The 15,021-nt window shown below is 40.5% G+C and overlaps 1 protein-coding gene and 1 long non-coding RNA gene across 2 annotated transcripts; one reads left to right on the forward strand and one right to left on the reverse strand.

Moving 5' to 3' along the window:
- Positions 1-1,234: 1,234 nt before the first annotated feature.
- LOC122078577 lies at positions 1,235-3,359 on the reverse strand. Its single transcript, XR_006140120.1, has 3 exons — positions 3,219-3,359; positions 1,363-1,532; positions 1,235-1,271 (listed from the first exon to the last, which is right to left on the reverse strand). It is a non-coding gene; the product is annotated as an uncharacterized LOC122078577 (long non-coding RNA).
- Positions 3,360-8,714: 5,355 nt separating this feature from the next.
- LOC122079519 (serine/threonine-protein kinase PEPKR2) lies at positions 8,715-14,400 on the forward strand. Its single transcript, XM_042646051.1, has 5 exons — positions 8,715-8,875; positions 9,044-9,140; positions 9,273-10,257; positions 13,241-13,537; positions 13,682-14,400. Exons 3-5 carry the CDS (start codon positions 9,486-9,488, stop codon positions 14,044-14,046), a joined length of 1,434 nt encoding a protein of 477 aa, XP_042501985.1. The 5' UTR covers positions 8,715-8,875; positions 9,044-9,140; positions 9,273-9,485; the 3' UTR covers positions 14,047-14,400.
- Positions 14,401-15,021: the final 621 nt, after the last annotated feature.

The following is a 15,021-nucleotide window of genomic DNA, read 5'->3' on the forward strand; positions in this document are numbered from 1 at the left end:
AAATCCGAAGAAAAAATCATGTTTAGAACGTCAAAAGAAGGTCACACGTCCGATTTGGGTCCAATCGGACGTAAGAATCACCTTCGGGGCCACACGGGTGGGTCAGACAGGTGGGTAGTCTGGCCCACCGATCCTACCCACCGGTTTGGACCGGCGGGTAGGGGCCCGTCGGTAGGGCCTGTCGGTTCCACCCGCTGGTTGGGCCAGGGGCCCCTGCTAGGACCGACGGGTAGGGTGGCCCGCCGATTGGGCCCGAAGGCCCCCTGCCCTCTCAGGTGGGTGCCCACAGGCGGGTAGGGGCCCACCGGTTGCAACCACCGGTCTTGGCGAGAAAACCACCGTTTCTTCCCAACTTCCTCCATTCTTTGGAGATTCAAATGGGGGCTTTTCCCAATCCATTCTTCACACCTTCAAGGTCTTATAGGATGGTTCTAACCTAGATCTAGGTTAGATTCAAGGAATGGGAAACCATCTTACCTTCTTTGCTCAAGAACAACTTCAAACCCTCCAAATCACTTCAAACCCTCCAAATCACTTCAAACCCACAATACTTCTTCCACCTTGTCAATACCTCTTCAAATCCTTCAAGATCAACACATAAATCATCCATTAAACCTAAGATTCATCATTTCAAAGGGGATTTACAAGATCTCAAGAAACCCTACTCGAATCAAGGGTTTAAGCTTGGGTATGGTGAATGTTCAAGAAACTCGACTTTGCTTACCTCCAAATGTAGATCTAGAGTTGAAGATCACTCCTCCGGCGCCGGAATGGGAAGATCAAGCTTCGGCGCCGCTGAAATCCCTCTTTTCTTCCTCTTCCTTCTCTTCCTTTCTTCTTCCCTTTCTTTTCTCTCTCCTCTTTACTCTTCTCACCAACGTACGGGGTCATAAATGAAAAGAAAATAAAGTCATAAATGCTATATATATAATTCCTAAATAAGTGAATAGTGCACATTGATGGGTCACTCAGGTGGGTGGGTGCACCCACCTGTCCGCCCACCTGAGGGTCAAAACTTGGGATTTTGACCGAGTTCGGGCCTGGCGTGAACCCCACTGCTGGCATACGATGTAGCATACATATATACCTTAAAATACGGCTATAATACCTGCTTTATCCATACATGGCCTTATGGTAGGTGCATGTACATGGCTTGGGCACTCCCGACTCTTCTGGCACTGGCTCGGACTTGTCGGGCCAGCCGGTGTTTAAGGTCACCCTTGCCATCATAGCCCATAAGGAATCCGCTCTAACTCCCTCTGGTTCGGTTCCTGCATGGTTAAATCGGGTCAACCACGAAATCAAACCGGGTTTAAAAAGTAGGGTATTACAATTTAAGCATCAAGTAACAAAAGGGAGTACATCAAAAGAATCAAAAGAATCACTCAGGAGTCACAACTATCATGCAGTACAATCCTTGCACGTGCAATTAGTACCATGCTCGAACTCGTCAGGGACCCACTAGTCCTCAGATGGAAACTCCACAGTGGGGCCCAGCTCTTGATCACCAGGCGGGTAACCTGCAAAATCACCTAAAAATAGTTGTATACCTGGGATGAGCTCACTAGCCCAGTAAATGGAAAGGAAGACCACACAAGGCAAACAACACGAACAGTCATAACACAAATGCATCTATATGCAATTCATTTTAACCCTATTAGCCTAATAACATTACTAGGTCATAAGTTATGTGCTACTCACAACCACAGTTGTGTATACCCCAGGTACGAGCCATGAACCCCATCCCGTGATACGCCCATAGGATTATCGGAGAAGGCCCACTATTGGTACCAGAATTTAAAATGCAAGCTAACTCCTTACAAATTTGAATGACAAAGTAATTGGATGACTCCACCCAAAATAAAAGCAGTACGATCGGCCCTTTGAATATACCACCGGGATTACTGACTGTCCTAGCAATCAGCCATGCATACTTCTAACCACTGCAGGAGTTCAACAACCGTAACTTGATGTTTTCCCCCAATGATCCCCTAACACGTAAACCCCTGCTGGGAAGGGTCGTAGCACAAGGGTAAATGATAGCCTAGCCACATGCCTCTACATGAGCATAATACGATTACACGATGGCGCTGCATCCCATACCACGAGCCACCATGCACTCATTTCCAAGCTGACTACAGCATCAAATCTAGCATATACGTTATGCCCAAATGAAATTCTTTCATCACATACATCAAGACGTAAAGGATATTCATCATAAAGCAAAGCGTAACATGTTCTGTAAATGCACATACAATGCGTGATATGGCATATGTGATATCTAGTCTACACACAGTAATATGATAACATGACTAAACTAACACATGTTAAATGATGCATAATATTTTGAATTTAAATCAGAATCTACTCCTCATTTACTTGTATATGTACACGATGCTTGTATCCGGTATGAAAAAGATCCGATGTGTGGGTTCACGCATATTGAGTGTAACCTATCATAAACATAATGGTTTATCATTTCACTATTTTGGGGTCAAAATCATCATTTTTAAACACTAAAATCAGCTTTAGAATCATGAATGGGGGTTACCCATCAAATTTGGTCCAATTCTGGGAATTCTAGAAAGACAGGTGGGCTAGAGCCAAAGACCGATGGGCTATGTAGCCTATCGGTTTTAGCCCGTCGATTTTTTCAAAGCCTAGAAACTGAGTTTTGGGAACTCAGGTGAGCTAAAACTAGAAGACCGATGGGCTATGTAGCCCGCCAGTTACTCCAAAGACTAGAAACTGAGTTCTGGGAACTCAGGTGGGCTAAAACCAGAAGACTGGTGGGGTTAGAATACCCCCTAGTCTTTAAGCAAAATTTTTCAACATCATTCTCGACTTTCCTCCAGATTAGGAAACTTGTTTGGGGATAATCCGGTGATTCAAACCACTTATCTAAGGTCCAATCATATATCCTTAACCTAGATATAAGATCAAATCAAAAGAAAATGAAGGTTCTTACCTCTTTCTCATGAACACTAATGAAACCCCAAATTTCACTTCTTTTGCTCAAGAACCTCTAAATACTCTATATCTTCACCAACACTCTTTCTAAATCTGTCGAAACCATTATGCACACCTCCCATTAGATTTGATTATCCAAGTAGGATTAGCAAGATAGTAAGATCCAAGTGGATTCTTTCCCAAAAATAAAAAAGAAGGTTTAAGAAAGGGGTTTTCCTAAGTATCTTTGGAATGTATACAATACCTACCTCAATTCGAAGACCTTGGCAAACTGATCATTAATCCGGGTTCAAAATACCAAGACCCAGCTCCGGTGAAGCTCTACGGTCGATTTCCCCTCCTTCTTCTTTCTTCTTCTTCCTCTTTTCCTTTCTTCTTCTTTCTCTCTCTTCTTTACTCTCCCAGCGACCAACTAACATTAATGAGGGAAAAGACAATTAATGTCTCCCCTTTTATACCTGGGCCCCCAAAATATCTTCTAAATCTCAGGTGATCTATCTCAGGTGGGCTGTCTTAGGTGGGTATATCTCAAGCGGGCTATATCTCAGGTGGGTACATCTCAGGTGAGTTTATCTCAGGTGGGCTATATCTAAGGTGGCTAAATCTCAGGTGGGCTATATTAGGTGGGCTTCAATGGGAATTAACTCCCACATAATATTAAATTACGTTGGCACCCACAATTACTAGTACGTACCTTTACTTTTTGTACAAGGTCTTGTGATGCGTGCAAGTGCAAGGCTTGGGTGCACGTATTACACTTGGTATCCGCTTGGTCATGTCAGGCCAACCCGAGTTCAAGGTCACCCTTGTTGTCATATTCCATATGGTACCTGTGTTGGTTCCCTCCGGTTCAACCCCTATATGATCAAACCAAGTCAATACGAGTAATTAGACCGAGTTTAGAAAGTAGGTTATCACATCCTAAGTCAATGATCATTTTACCCTTATTGCATCTTCAACCCTAAAATTCCAAACTTGATCTTTTGAACCCTATCTGCTGCCCTCTTTCACCTTCATCGTCTCTGTTCATAGTGGCTTGCGAGTTTAATCTCAACAAGCAAACTAATTTAAACTTAATTGTTTGTCTTAATTGCGTAATACCGAGTCTTTCCATTTTTATAGGTTCCTTACACTCACCTTCAACTACTTTCCTCCTCACCTTCTTTCTCTCTCTTTGTCACCTTCTTTATGGAGTTTTATCATTAAATTTTGTCATAGGTAAACAACGAAAGAGGGAACAATCGCTTAGAGCAAAGACACCAAACCTAGAACTTAGGGTTTGTTTATATGCCTATATGGATGCCTATTTCTTAAATCTGAAATCTCTCATGTACCTTTTCTGTGTTTATTGGGTAGATTATCTATCATTCTTCGCACCTTGAACCCTTATGGTTTCAGCTCTGACAACAACCATTCAAACTTCCTGTAAGCTTCGATCGGTTTTATCACTTGGGGGTTTGGGGAATCAGGGTTTTTCTTATAATCTATGCATTTGGGCAATTGGGTATCTTTGTTGGTCGTGATTATTTCATCCTTTTTATGTATCAGATGGTAATGTGATGATATCAGGATAGGATCTGGTGAAGAACTAAGGTTAGGGTTCTTAGGTATTGTTTTGACAGAGAAAGTGGGTGGATTGCTTCCATTTGAAGAACGGTTATTTGTTCTTGGGGTCCGTTGATTTTTATCATTTTGGGAAATACAAGTATGGGTGAGAGGATAATGTGTATACTATGCATCATACATAAGTGGTCTCGGCAGGTTGCCACCATGCTTCCGCGGTTAGTGCTCCCACTTATAGGTCTATGGGCGTTGTCGCAGTTGTTGTCATCGGGTTTTAGATTTGAGGTCACCTCTCCCCAACTGGCTTGTGTTTTGATTCTTTTGGTACCCTCTTCTGGTGTGAACAAAGATGACAAAGGTGAAGGGGGCAACGACTAGGGTTCAAAAGACCAAGTTTGAGATTTTAGGGTTGAAGATGTAATAAGGGTAAATAGTCTTTTCAATTTTAAAACTAACACCTCACTCATGGTGTTAACTGCGCATGGTTATTTGTAATAAATGAAACACGAGGAGGGTGGATGTAATAAAGGCAAACAATAGGAGAGGTGGATGTAAATTTCCCTTAATAAAATTTTAAAAATCTTGTGAAGACTTAGGTTGATTTTTTATGGTGCCACTTTTCTAAAACATGAATCCTAACCAGTAAAATGGCTATGAAATTTTTAAATCCCACCTTGATTTCTTACTAACCCAATTGGATTCTTCAATCAGTTGGGCCAGGTCGGTCTTGGTCGGGCCTAGTCGTGCTTGACCACTTGGAAACCTTGTATCGTAAATACCCATTTAAATAAACGGGCCTAGCTTTGGGGGGCATGTTACAGTTTATTATCGAGCCAATCGGTATTGGGCTTTAATTGAGCTACCTTAAATGGGCCTTAGCTGGGCTACGAACCTATTTAAGTCTAAACAGGCTCAAAGCAGGCTTTAAACATACTGACCCTAAAATTCTTTTCTTAAGGGGGTTAAAGGCTCAGAAAAGTTCAATTTGAAAATTAAATCATTATATAAGTCATTATAAATTGACCGCATTAGAAAATCAACATTACTCCCGAAGAACTATAACACCAGATTTTCCATTAGAAAATTGACATTACTAAATTCCACAAGAAATAATGATTGCAATTTCTCAATTTCTAAGCAAGATTTCCATGAATTGAAATTGTGAACCTCCGAGTTGGGTTATAATCATTATATGTCAACGTGTGTTTTCTTCTTTCTTACTTGGAAAAGCAAGTACATCACAAGGGAGGCCCTTGCAGAATAGAAATTTTATATAGTATTAAAGGGGGTCAGGCTCAGTCGGGTTGCAACGGATCGGTTCAATTTGGACCATAATGTGCGGGGCTCAGTCGGGTGCCCGACGGGCTAGCTACTTGCACTGTGAATGCCCGTTTATAAATGTATCGGGACACATTTACTAATTGGGCTGGTCCAAGTTGGGCTCAGTCGGGCCTACCGATGGGGGGTTCAGGATTGACAACCCAAGCCTCTACCACTGCCTAACTCCTACCCTAAACACTCCATCCCATTGTTTTCCCTCCATCGAAATATGCCCCTCCCATCTCTAATTTGAAATCTTCACTCGCAAATCTACTGTTATCATTACTCTTCTTATATATTGGAGTTTCAAAATACACTACATTGTTCCTCATGCCTCCAAGTGCAATGGCTTTTTCCCTCACCATGTCTTAAAGAAAACTCAATTCAATAAAAAAAAAAAAAAAGAGGAAAATAGCACTACTTGGTCACACAGATTCTACACTTAGACATAAAAGTATGTGAAATTATCATCCAACCCCGTGCTCCTGAACATACTCTCATTGACCCTATGTTGGTCAGAGGCTACAAAGCTAGGCTGCGATCTCTTACCCATAAACAATACTGCTATTGGTAATCTTTTTTGGTACAACTGATATTGGTAAATCAACAGTTTGGAAATAACCACATTTTATTTTTAGCCCTAAATACTGAAATTATTAGTTCATTAAAAAAAAAAAAAACTAAAATTAATAAGATCTACGCCGGTATTAAAAAAAAAAAAAAATTCAAAGAGCGTAGATAGTTAGATAATATTCAAATCATTAAGATTTTTTGTTTTTTTGGCTAAACTTCACTCCCCTCCCCTGAACTAAGGAGAAATATTAACTGGACCCACCAACTTTGCAAAAATATCATTACCCTCCCCTACAAGAAAAAGATGCTATCTAACAGCCCCAACTGTTAGTTTTGGCTGTCGAGTCTAGTTATTTTTTTCATAATCCCCAAAATACCCCCTATTTGTCTAATACCTAACCTACCCTCATCTTAAATGAAAACCACTTTCTTTCCCTCTTTCTCCCTTTCCCTCTGCAACTCTATCTGAGAACCCAACTCAAACACCTGATTCTCCTCCTCAGACGACCGAACATCAAACACATATGTTCTTCTTCTACATTGTTGTTCTTCTTGTTCCTCCACCGCACAAACTCGCTAGAGGTTTCAACAGGCGATGGCAAGGGATTCCTCCTCCCAATATCATCACCTTCCCTATGAGGATTCCTCAAAGAAACCCCTAATTTTCTAAACATTTCCAAGTTGTCTTTCATCTCTCTATTCTCTTTCTGCAAAACCTCAACTTCTCTACTCATCCACAAACACACACTTTTCAGCATCTTCAAATCCCCAACATCACAGCAACTGCTGCTCTTGGGCTTCACTTCCTACTCCTCATCAACCCTCTCAATTCTAATCTTATCAACCGTAAAAAACGGAAATTTCTTCCCACCAAAATCAGAAGGAAAATTCATACCCCACTTGAATCTGACCACAACGCGTTTGGTCACCGGCAACATCGTCTTCGTCATCACCACAACTCCAGACAACAAGCCTCCACGAGATTCACTAAAATCCCTCCAAACCAATAGTCCTTCAGGGCCACCATTGATTTGGGTTCCACCGTCTTCTTAGAATGATCATTGTTGTTGGAGGTAGAAGTAGAAGCAGAAAGGGCCATTTTCTTGAGAGAGAAATCGCCGAATTGGGGCTTGAATTGGACACAAAAAGTAGGGTTAGGATTTCCCAGGAGATTGAAATGGGCAGACATGATGAGAGGGGAGTTATAGGGAGAGCAAAAGAGGCTGGCGCCGGCCTTAAGGGAGAGAGAGAAATAGTTGTTCGTGGTGGTGTTGGGGTTGTAGGATAGCTTCTGAGACAGACAAGAGGCTGAGCTGGTGCGGAGGCTCAAGCTGAGGTCTATTGGGTCTCGGGTGGATATGGCGGAGGTGAAGGGTAAATCGAAGACGCTTATTGGGATCTTTGCACGGAGAAGTGGGTTCTTGTGTTGCTACTCATCTCGTATCTTCACTGATGCCTTCATCTCTCTCTCTCTCTCTCTCTCGCTCCTCTCTCTCTCTCTTGCAACTTCAAATGGAATTAGAAGAGTAGGAATATTGTTGAGGAAATTTCTCTTCCTATCAGTCAGAATGTTAACAAAAAAAAAAAATAGAAATAATAAAATTTAGATTCGAATTGGAGATTCAGGATTTATTAGTTTATATAAAAAAATGATTAGACAAAAAATTATGATCATATTCCCCTCCCCTGAACTAATTCGATTTTTTCAGAGAAAGGAGGAAAGGGAGAGATGGAAAAAGGTATTTTAAGGATTATAAAAAAAATTAACTTGATTTAACAGTAAAATCTAACGATTAGGACTGTTAGATAATATATTTTTTTTGTAGAAGAAGAGAGTGATATTTTTATAAAGATGATGGATTCAGTTGATATTCCGCTTTAATTCAGGGAAGGAGAGTGAAGTTTACCCCCTTTTGTTTTTTTGGTAGACCAACTTCATCGGCATGCCTACTGTTTACAAACTTCGTTGAAATTCTAATCTATCTGGAGAAGATATTATTGAATTCCCTCATTAAACAGTCACGATTCACTGGCGTTCTATTCACGCGTAATATCATTCCCTAACCGTGAGATTGGTGGAAGCACGCATTCTCACCGAATCGATTAGGTTAAAATTAATTAATAGATTTCAATCAGACGGTGAAATCCACACCACATTGAACACAATTCCAATCAGACGGTGAAATCACCCTATCTTATGCCAAATGACAGGCTGTGTTGAATCAAAATGCTTGTGCAAGAAGGTGTTTCTACTTTCCAAAGGCACGAGTCCTGTCGGTCGCTCTCCTGTCCTGTCAAATACTACTTTCCAACTCTTATGTGTTACACGACGGAGCCTTTGCCTATCTTTCGGTCTTTAGCTTTCCATTGCCCTGTAGAACTCCATCGCGACTCCGCCTCCAATAATAATAAAATATCTCACGATACAGTGATTCATCCGTAGATGAAGGTAAGCAGATTTGCAATCCATTTCGTTTTCTACACTCTTCCGTCACTGGAATTGTTGTTTCCATCTCCTCTTTTTCTTCAGACAGATTTCTAGGGTTTGTTCTTCTCCGGAGTCTAGGTATTTCTTCTGGATCTTTGACGATCTTGAACGCGATTGTTTTCTGTTCAGGCTTTTGTGGTGCATGAAAGCAGATTGATGTTAGAAGACTGTGGATCGTTGCTTCAGATGGGTCGGAAGAAGAAGAACAAGAGACTCTTGCTTCAAGGTTTCTTAAATGACCTAATTACTATTTTTTTGTTAATTCGATTTCTTTTGGATTGGTGATTTAATTGGTGACTGGTAATGAGTGTGCGTTAGGAGATCTCACACTGTAATTTTCCCTTTGATTGATTTGCAGAGTTAGTTCGAGGAACAAATGTTTCGAGTGACCGTTGATTCGTTTAGTTTCAGTGTAGTAGTACTAATCAGTAACTAGATTAGGGGAAGAAGCTAATTGATTTGTTTATTTTCGTTCCAAGAAGAAGCTAACTCAGGGGCTTTCTTGGGGTATCCGTTTTAATTTTTGTTTGAACGCGATAATCTCTACTTCGCGTTTTGGTTATATTGTGCGATGGAATTATTGAGGAAGAAGAGGAAAGGGAGTGAAACGCAGGTTGCTTCATCAGATCTACCGGAAATCTTACCACGCAGTCGTAAGCCACTGCCTTCGTTGTCGATCATTGGCTCACATTTTTCGCTGGAAGATTGCTCAAGACGAAAGAAGAAGTTAAAGGAACATGTAGCCGCGGAAGCTGTTGGGTCTTGTAAAAGTAGACTAACTGGCATTGTCACTGCCCCTCCTTGCGGTAGCTCTTCTTCAGATCGACATGGAAGAGGTCACAAAAGGAAGATCGGATGCATAGATGCTGCTACTCAGTTAGGCAGGAAGAAGAAGATTGAGCAGGAGTATGTTTTAGGTTCTGCAATTGGACGAGGTAAATTTGGGTCTGTTCGTCTGTGCCGGAGTAAGGCAAGTGGAGCGGAATTAGCCTGCAAAACTTTGCCTAAAGGTGAGGAGACTGTACATCGGGAGGTGGAGATCATGCAACACCTCTCTGGTCATCCTGGTGTTGTGGCCTTGAAGGCAGTGTATGAAGATTCTGACTCTTTCCATCTTGTGATGGAGTTGTGCTCTGGTGGACGTTTGCTAGACCAGATGGTTAAGGAGGGTCGATACTCAGAGCACCACGCTGCTAACATAATCAAGGAACTGATTTTAGTCATCAAATATTGCCACGAAATGGGTGTTGTTCACCGGGATATCAAGCCTGAGAATATTCTGCTTACAGCTGCAGGGAAAATGAAACTTGCAGACTTTGGGTTAGCCGTGAGGTTTTCAAATGGTAATTTACTAAATTCCTATGAAATCAGTTCTGGAATGCATGATGAGTGTGACTATCTTGTTATTCCCTATTTGCTTAATTGTTCACCTCTGCAAAGTATGTCTTTTGAATAAGCATTAATGACACTTTTTGTAGTTGTGTTTTTGTACTATGTATGTTAGGGTGGTTGGGTTACTGCTGATGCTTGCAGAATGGTATTGGAAACTTCAATTTCAATACATATGCATTTTTTTTTTTTTGGGAGGATGTATTTAATTCGGTGATCCTGATCAGGCTTATTTGGTTTTGGTGAAGTAATAGGACTAGTTCGGGATACAAACTAACCTGAACATACTCAGGAAAACAATGTATATAGAGATTGGTAACTAGATGGCCCAAGTAACTCCTTAGAGCATACTGAAACTGAGTTGCTTCAGCCTCCTATAATGAAGGTGGTTCACCAAATTGTGGAGGAGGATGTCTTCTTCTATCCTACACTGAATATCAACAACAAACAACAACAAAGCCTTATACCAACTTAATGAGGTCGGCTACATGAATCCAAGCAGGGGCAAAGAAGAGAAAAAGAAAAGGATAAGGGGAGCAAAAGATAAAAAAAAAAAAAAGATTAAACCAGTAACGAAGTAGAACACATTTAGATGGGTTCCGCCACATGGATCCTAGCCCTCCAATCTGCTCTATTCAAGGCCTACACTGAATATAAAAAAAGTAAGGCCTACATTGAAAATCAAAAATGTAAAAATTTAAGTTGCATGTCTTTAAATGTTAACTGAGTGAGTTTAATTTATTAAGTTTTGACTTGATAAACTTGTCAGCTTAGTGCTTCTTTTTTCCTTTCTCACAAATCTCTTTGCAGAAGGATCTGTGCTGTGTTTTTCTCCGACTAAAAATTATTATTATAAATATTATAGGATTGTTGTTTTTTGGTTAATGGACTTCTGATTGAGTTTTGTTGTCTTCCCAGTACAAAGGCATATAAACATGGTGGTTAATTCGTAATGAAATATTGTAGTGTGATTATAATGTGAACCAATCCTGAACCAGAAAAGTTAGCAAGAGACTAGTACACACAGGATCACAGAACAGAAGAAAATAGAACAGTAGAGCGAGAAAGTTTATACATCAACACAGAAAATTCAGACTGGTTCACAAATGAGGTAGACTAGTCTATTCGAACTACAGAACAGAGCTTCAAGGTTTGATGGAATTCTGATAGCAGAGTAGATAATTAAGGTGAAGTCCTCTTGCTACTAGGGAAGCAAGTAGAATAACTATAAGTCTATAACATTTCTGTCGACCATAATTCTTTAATGCTGTGTTTGGTAGCCAAGAAAAGAAAAGAAAAGAGAAAGGAAAAATAAAAATTCTCTCCGTTTGGTTAGGACAAAATAGAAAAGAAAAAAATTGAAAATTAGAAAAAGGATTTGCAAGATGAATCAGCATGTTTGTTTTCTCTTATTCCTAATTCCTTACATGCCAATCCATTGGAAATGATCATGCAATAGATGAAGTCAAATGAGGCTTCTTGCTATGTGCACCAAAACTGTCATACACCAAAGCAAACCTCATAATTTTACTGTTCATCTTTCCTTCAATGAGACCTGCAAAAACATGAGGCAGCCCTCCGGGTAGTGACATTTTGTTCGCTACCTGTTCTTGCACAACCATCCGCCCAACCCACAGCTCACCAGAAGACTCCGGCTGCACCTTTCTCACCCCTCCGAACTCCCTGCTGTTGTGCACATCGCACTTCTGTCCCTGCAATCTGCTGTCTTACACACTCACGGATCTCACCACAACTTCCCTTGCCACCATCCAGCATACTCCCATTCCAGCTATCCCTTGCCACCCCCTTCTGTCCCCCGTTACCTGCAACCTCATGATCCCCTGCGGCTGCCTGATTCTTGCCACCGTTGCGGAATCACTCCTCTAAAGGAAATGTCTTCTATACTCCAGGTCGAGGACCCCTGTCATCCAAACCCTCTCATAAGTTATGGCACCAGCAAATGAAGCCGTGTTGTTGCCCTGCCATCTGTTATGGGAGATCCTTCGGGAACTTCCATATCTTCTCCACTGGGCCTGCAACAGTTTCAGTGGGATGAAGAACCCATTGAAGCAAAGTTGTCTCTCGTCCATAACTGAGTTATCTCGTCTTGTAAACGAGATTTTTATCTTGGAGGCGGTAGAAAATAGCACTACAATTGATGAAATCAAAATCTTCTATCGGCTTTGTGCATTCCAAACGTGGGGAAAAACTTTAGATTCGTTTTGTACGATTTTATTTTCTTTTCTTTTGATGCCTTCCAAACATAGCCTAAGAAACAGAATGAAAACATTAGAGAGAATAAGAACAGAAACTAATATATGAAATTTGAAGTAATTTAGATCAATATGCATGGGGATTTTGTAAAAGAAAGGAACCTAAAACTTGTAGGAAAGCGAATGGATAATATGACCTTTAGTTTGGTAAAATATTAAGATATAAAAGGTCAGGGACCCACCTGCTGTGGTTTGCAATCCACGAAAAGCCAACCATCAGAATCCACCACGCTGCACCTGAGAATCCACTCTGAAAAGCAAAACTGAATCTACAGTACTTGCAGAAAGTCATCTCATGGTGGAGTGTTTTGATGGTTATGGGAATGTATTGGAGATGTGTTGTTAAATTTCTTGGTAAATACTGAAGTGGGTATGATATTGTTTGGTCGATTAGAGCCTTTGAGGTAAGAGGTTACGTACAGATCTGTGATGGAAACAAGATTTCTTTGTGGTTAACATTGAACTGTATAATCTGCATGCCATATAATTATTATTTTTCTCTCTGACCTTTTGCTAGCAGGGCTGTAACAGAAGCAAATTGCTTCTAAGATTCCTTTCAAAAATTTGTATGAAATGTTTTAACTGCGTCAACTTTGTAGGATCCTTTGATTTAGTTTTAAACAAGTAATTTAGACTTATGTTCATAATAATATGTTTTTGACAGGTCAGAAGTTGTCTGGTATAGCTGGGAGTCCAGCCTATGTTGCTCCGGAAGTTCTGCTGGGGGATTATACTGATAAAGTGGATATCTGGGGTGCTGGTGTTCTCCTACACGCTCTCTTGGTGGGCACACTCCCATTCCATGGAGACTCTCAGGAAGCCATTTTTGAGGCAATAAAGAAGGTGACACTTGACTTCCATGGTGGGGTATGGGAAGCTATATCTGAACCTGCTAGGGATCTAATGGGTAGAATGTTGACAAGGGATGTATCTGCAAGGATAACTGCGGATGAAGTACTAAGTAAGTTTTTGGTTATGTTTCTGTTTGATTTTACTTCTTCTTTAATCCTTTTTTATTTATTTTTTGTTATTTTCTTATTTTCAGGGCAGATGTAAAATTTCTTCCTTCATTGTTTTTTAATACAATATGGTGCTTGTCACGCAGGACATCCATGGATTTTGTTCTACACGGAGCGTACGTTGAAGACACTAACGAGCAAGTCAAAAGTTAGACATAATGAAGGAGCACTGTCTCACCAACTCAATGTTGTTCGTAGAGTCGAGTCGGAGAGGTTTAGGGTTTCCAGTGACACTGTTGATGTTGACTCATGTCTGGTCGTATCCTTGGATGGTATGGATGGGAAGACAGAAGAGCAGGATGACTGTAGTTTCATTGATGCACTTGCGGTGGCAATTTCACGGGTGAGGATATCTGAACCAAAACGAAGCAGATTATGTGGCCCTGCCCTTCCGATCAAGCAGGAATGTTCCTCTAACATGAAGGCTAACACCCTTTGTACAGCGTTTTGATTCAGCTATAAAACAGCTAACTCGACTACTATTTCTGACGGCGACTTGCAGATGACTTAGCTTGATCCAGCCACTTACACAGTAAATTCATGATCATCTGACTCTGACTGGAATCGAGGGTGATTAGTTCTTTTGGTGTTCTGTTTGTTTGATAACAATAATCTATGAGAAGCATGAATTGTGGTTTTGTTTTTCCCCCACTTTTTTCGCTTCAGCCTTACTTAGGAGCTGGGCAAACTGATGATGTATATATTAAGCTTGTAAATAGAAAGGCAACCTCTGGTTTCTTTCGCCTGCCACTATTGGACCAGTTCATGCAGTGTTTGTTACAACCAGAAACAATGTTCCAAAGCATCGACCATGTTCTGGTTCTTCATTTCAGTCTGGATTGTTTCAGCTCCCATGATTTTAGGATAAGTCGACTGTAATAATTCGATTCCAAACATTCACATATTTGGTGGTAGTTTCAATTCTTAATTTCCTATGAAGATGGGAGCATATTACCATTGAGAATCACATCAGTTTGATTCTTGTAAGGATATTTTACTTTTTAAGTGAAAGCCATGTAAAGGAAAATCTTCATGTAAAATCAGTACAAAAAGAAAGATTTTACTTGAAAATTTTATTTTTTACATGGTTTTCACTTGTTACAGAAAAGGAGCCTCGAAGAAGACGTGGTCCTTGGGGTGAATCTTTCAGAATATTATGTCTGCAGAAAATCTGTGAGGGAGACTTTGTTCTTTTTCTTTTTTCTTGTATTTCAATCTCTGTCTTCAAGCTCTTCCTTCAGAAGTGTCGTACACTACAATCTTGTGATCAAACAGATGACTTATTCAAAGTTGTTTCAAAGCCCCACGAGGTAATTCAGTGTCACATTTCCCTCCCATTTACTTATTTACGTAGTATGTCTTTTTCAATCTCAAGAACACCATTTTTTTTTTTAAAGGAAACTACACTCCCCTCTATGTATTTGAT

Source organism: Macadamia integrifolia, chromosome 5 (assembly GCF_013358625.1).
Source record: "Macadamia integrifolia cultivar HAES 741 chromosome 5, SCU_Mint_v3, whole genome shotgun sequence".
Taxonomy (NCBI): domain Eukaryota; kingdom Viridiplantae; phylum Streptophyta; class Magnoliopsida; order Proteales; family Proteaceae; genus Macadamia; species Macadamia integrifolia.

Bases quoted from the DNA above. Each gene is read 5' to 3' on its own strand.
- LOC122079519 (XM_042646051.1), top strand. From the start codon at position 9,486: ATGGAATTATTGAGGAAGAAGAGGAAAGGGAGTGAAACGCAGGTTGCT. The intron at 10,258-13,240 runs GTAATTTACTAA...TGTTTTTGACAG, and splicing joins AGCCGTGAGGTTTTCAAATG to GTCAGAAGTTGTCTGGTATA. The intron at 13,538-13,681 runs GTAAGTTTTTGG...CTTGTCACGCAG, and splicing joins AACTGCGGATGAAGTACTAA to GACATCCATGGATTTTGTTC.